This window comes from Polypterus senegalus, chromosome 7 (assembly GCF_016835505.1).
Source record: "Polypterus senegalus isolate Bchr_013 chromosome 7, ASM1683550v1, whole genome shotgun sequence".
NCBI classification, from domain to species: domain Eukaryota; kingdom Metazoa; phylum Chordata; class Cladistia; order Polypteriformes; family Polypteridae; genus Polypterus; species Polypterus senegalus.
This window is the reverse complement of record NC_053160.1, coordinates 127,784,879-127,789,048: the sequence shown is the minus strand read 5'-3', so window position 1 is coordinate 127,789,048 and position 4,170 is coordinate 127,784,879. Positions and strand designations below refer to the sequence as shown.

At 42.2% G+C, this 4,170-nt stretch overlaps 1 protein-coding gene across 1 annotated transcript; it reads left to right on the top strand.

Annotated features, from left to right (window-relative positions):
* The first annotated feature begins 858 nt into the window (after nucleotides 1–858).
* Nucleotides 859–2,778, top strand: LOC120532072 (piggyBac transposable element-derived protein 4-like). Its single transcript, XM_039757980.1, has one exon. The coding sequence runs from the start codon at nucleotides 859–861 to the stop codon at nucleotides 2,776–2,778; it is 1,920 nt and encodes a 639-aa protein (XP_039613914.1).
* Nucleotides 2,779–4,170: the final 1,392 nt, after the last annotated feature.

The window sequence follows — 4,170 nt, the reverse complement described above, 5'->3', positions numbered from 1 at the left end:
ATACAGCAATGCAGTATCCAAAGTATAAGTAACTCTTGATGGGGCAGTGGTCTATGGTAGGATCTTATTTTAGTCTACTGATGAAACCTGTTAGAGATAAACTTTAAAAATGAAATACTGAGCAATTAAGATGGTTAGTTGTGAAACCATTTAGACAATTCCATTGACAGTTATTGCAATATATTATTAAACAAAACCAATCTCTAGGATAACAGCACAGTTGGATATATTATTATTATTATTATTATTATTATTATTATTATTATTATTATTATTATTAAATGGCAGATACTTAATATTCAACTCAATCCTGATCAACCCTGCCAAATGTTATGTATGCCACTTTAGGTTAAGGAAAGTAAACAGGTAAGATCAGTTCTTTTCTTGGTCATCTTGCAGCTACGAATGAGCCCATTGTTCTGCTAGATATCTGCTCTGGAATTGTATTTTACCTGCGTGTCCCTTTGCAATTCCCATGGCGCTACAAAAAAAAATGTGCAGCTTGCTGTCTTTCTTTTCTAAACTTGGCTCATCTGCCTCTCTCGGTGCCCTCACAGACGTCCATTGACGGCGGCAGCTGGCAGACCCCCCGATCGAAAAGCGGCCATCTGTCAGTCGCCTGGACTAAGCAGCCCGCCAATGACAGCCCCGGTCGCGTTTACAAAGCAAGACATATAGGCAGCTTCTGACGTCTCGAGCCGCAGCGCACTAAAAACAAACGTAAACCGTCAAACGATAACAAAAGAGGGAAGAATCGGAGTTTGAAGCCCTCTGATATTTAGTTTACTTAATTCGTTATTTCAACTGTTAGAACAGACCTTGGCCGGTAATGGACGTGCGACGGGTTTAGAGGGTGACATGGAGACAAGTGAAAGAGAAGAGCTTTTTGAGGTTTTAGAAACGAGCACCGATTTGGAAAAGCAGCCCACAGCAGACACGAACGCGTTTCCCCTCAACCTGTCGACCGATGTCAAGTGGTTGGAAATTCCACTTAAAGGCAAGCTGGTGCTGAGGGAGGAAGGGGCGGTGCCCGACTACGAGCGCACCTTCAGCAGCTGTGCCGCCGCCTCCGCCTCCTCTTCGCGGGCATCTGATGCGCTGTGCGCCGATTCGTCCTTCGCCTTCAATTCTTATGAGGGCGAGCTGGATGACTCGTCATCAACCAGCGGCTTATCGGACACTTCGGCCAATAATTCAGACATCGATTTCTCGGACTTGGAAGAAGATCCTCCTGACCTGCAAACAGATGACGGCGACGACGACTGCAGCGCCCCGACTTTCTGGGGCGAGCCTGGCCAGCCCATCAGCATCGAGGAGTTCACATCCAGCTGTGGCCCCCGGCTCGCGCTGCCGGAAGAGGCAGATGCCCGGGATTACTTCAGGCTTCTGTTCCCAGACTCTCTCTTTGAGCACATCGTGCTGCAAACTAACAGTTACGCGCTTTATAGGCAGAGAAAAAATGGCAAATCCGATCCCAATTGGAGAGCAACAGACATCAGGGAGATGCAGGCTTATATTGGACTGAACATTCTTATGGGCATTAACCAGCTGCCAGATTATGGCATGTATTGGGCTACTGACATTTTTATAGGCAATGCAGGCTTTAAGAAGACCATGACTGCCCGACGGTTTGAGAAGCTAAACCAGAACATACAATTGTGTGATCGGGAAAGAGAACCATCCCGTGGGCAGCCCAGTTATGATGGGTTGTACAAAATTCGCCCCCTTTTGGATGTTGTGCAAAGGGCAATGTGGGATGTTTATGGACCAAACAGGTGCCTCACAATAGATGAAGGCGAAATTTGCGTAAAGGGTCGCTTTTCAGTTGCTCAGTACATGCCTTCAAAGCCCATTAGCAAAGGACTGAAAGTGTGGATGCTGTGTGACTCTAAGTCAGGGTATTGTCATCGGGCCAATATATATGTTGGACGTTCTAATGATGACTTGGGTGGAGTTGGCTGCCATGTGGTCAAATCCCTTATAAGAGGTCTGGAGGGGAAATATCACCACATCTTCCTTGACAGCTTCTTCACCTCAGTACCTCTGGTGCAGAAGTTGCTTAAGTTGGGTCTATATATGTGCGGCACAACACTTCAGGATCGTAAAGGGTTCCCAGACACACTAAAACTGAAAAATATTGGCAAACTAGCCCAAGGAGAGTTTTGTCAGTGCCAGCATGGTAATATTTTGGCCACAGTTATGAGAGACACAAAAGTGATCAGCTGTCTGTCTTCTAATGCTTCCCCTGGCATTGTGGGTATCAGTCAGGAAAAACAGAGGGATGGAAAAGTCTGTAGAGTTCCACGTCCTCTGCCACTGCTCTTATATCAGGAGAACATGTGTGGCGTCGACCTCTGCAACCAGCTAAGGGAGTGCTACCCAATAGGCCAACCCTGCAAAAAGTGGTGGCGCTACTTCCTGTGGTTCTATCTAAACATCTGTATTGTCAACTCTTTCATTATACTGCGTGAAAACCGTAAAGGTTCCCCACTACCTGGTTTCACTGGCAAGCAGTTCACTCAGAGACATTTTCGTATACGGCTTGCCCAGCAGCTGATAGGAGACTATCAGGGCACTAGAGGTGTGGAGAGAGCCACTCGAAAGAGGCACTCTGATTCACCAGTGGAGTATGGCCATCGCCTTGAGCGCATGTCTGAACGTTCCCGAAGATGTCGAAACTGTACCAACAAGGGATTGCGCCATGAAAGTGTGTTTGGGTGCAAAATATGCAATGTTCATTTGTGCCGTGGGGGCTGCTTTGCAGAATTTCATAAATAATTAAGTCCTTTTTAACTTATTTTTAAAGTGTTCCGGTGTTGTTTGAAGTTATTTTATGTCAGGCTTCTTGCACTGACCTTCACACATTGTTTCAAATTATTATTTTTTTATTTTTCTAATAATGTGAGCAGCTAGATTTTATATATAATAAATGGTATTAACATCTTTTTAGGCAGAGGAAAGGGAGACACAAGTCGGAGAATGTTAACCAAGAAAAGAACATCTTATTTGGGTAGAAGAATAAAAATGGAAGAAAAGTAAGGATGTGGCAGGAAAGAACTGAGTAAAAGAAATAAGGTAGAGAACTCTGTATAGTCTCCCCCACTTTTTTGGCTTTGGGGGATGCCTTAACTGAGCTGCTTTGGTGTTTTAGCTGACCAAAGCGCCACCACTCCTGGGTTCTCTCAGACCCCAAAGATGCCACTTATGCCTGTTCTTCTTTCTTTTTCTCTTCCTATTTCTGTTGAAGTAACAACTGTGCTTACAACCACTCTTGACCTCTTTATAGAGCTGTTGCTCACCACTGTCATCCTTCTGATTCTCCAACCTTATTCTCTTTCCTCTCCACAGTTTTCTCCCCCTCACCACACAACATCCCCTCTGATTTTCTGTAGTCTCCTCCCTTCATTCATTCATCCACCCCATTCGTTAGTGCCACTTGTCGTGCACGCCACCCATTGCTCCTGCTGGCGGTTCTCATATTGCATAGTTAGGAAGCCCCAACCAACTGTTTCACGCTATCTGTCTTCTAGCCCCATCTTGGTGCTACACTGAACCACTATAATATATATATATATATATATATATATATATATATATATATATATATATATATATATATATATATATATATATATATATATATATATATATTTATTTTAGATCAACATTTCTTACAACTGTAGAGAAACTACTGGTACATTGTGCTTTTGTTGAAATATGTTTCAGTAGGACAGAGAAATGTAATTGGCTAAAGGGTGTCCAGTATCTGTTTTTGTGAGTAATATTTATTACATACAAAAATATAATATGTACAGTATCTGTAACTTTTTTGCCTATTATATATAAATAATATGTTTTATATACATGAAGTGTACACATACAGTAGTTCTGTCCATGTGTGTATGTCTGTTGATGAGAGTTGATTTTAGTCAAATTTTTCCTTAAATAATCTATAACATGAGCATAAGATATCTAAAATTTCCCAATTTGTAAAAGGCTGTTTACTAAATGTGTCATTTTTTCAAGAAACACATCTTTTTAATAGCTCTAATTTTTGATGATTTTTACTTTCTGATCATTTCATAAATTTTATTCAAAAATAAAATGTGTCGGTGTAAAGCTGTGAAGATCCATGTGTGTGTGCATGTGTGATTCAGTGAACTCATAAAT

Coding starts and splice junctions, on each gene's coding strand:
- LOC120532072 (XM_039757980.1), top strand. CDS start 859: ATGGAGACAAGTGAAAGAGAAGAGCTTTTTGAGGTTTTAGAAACGAGC.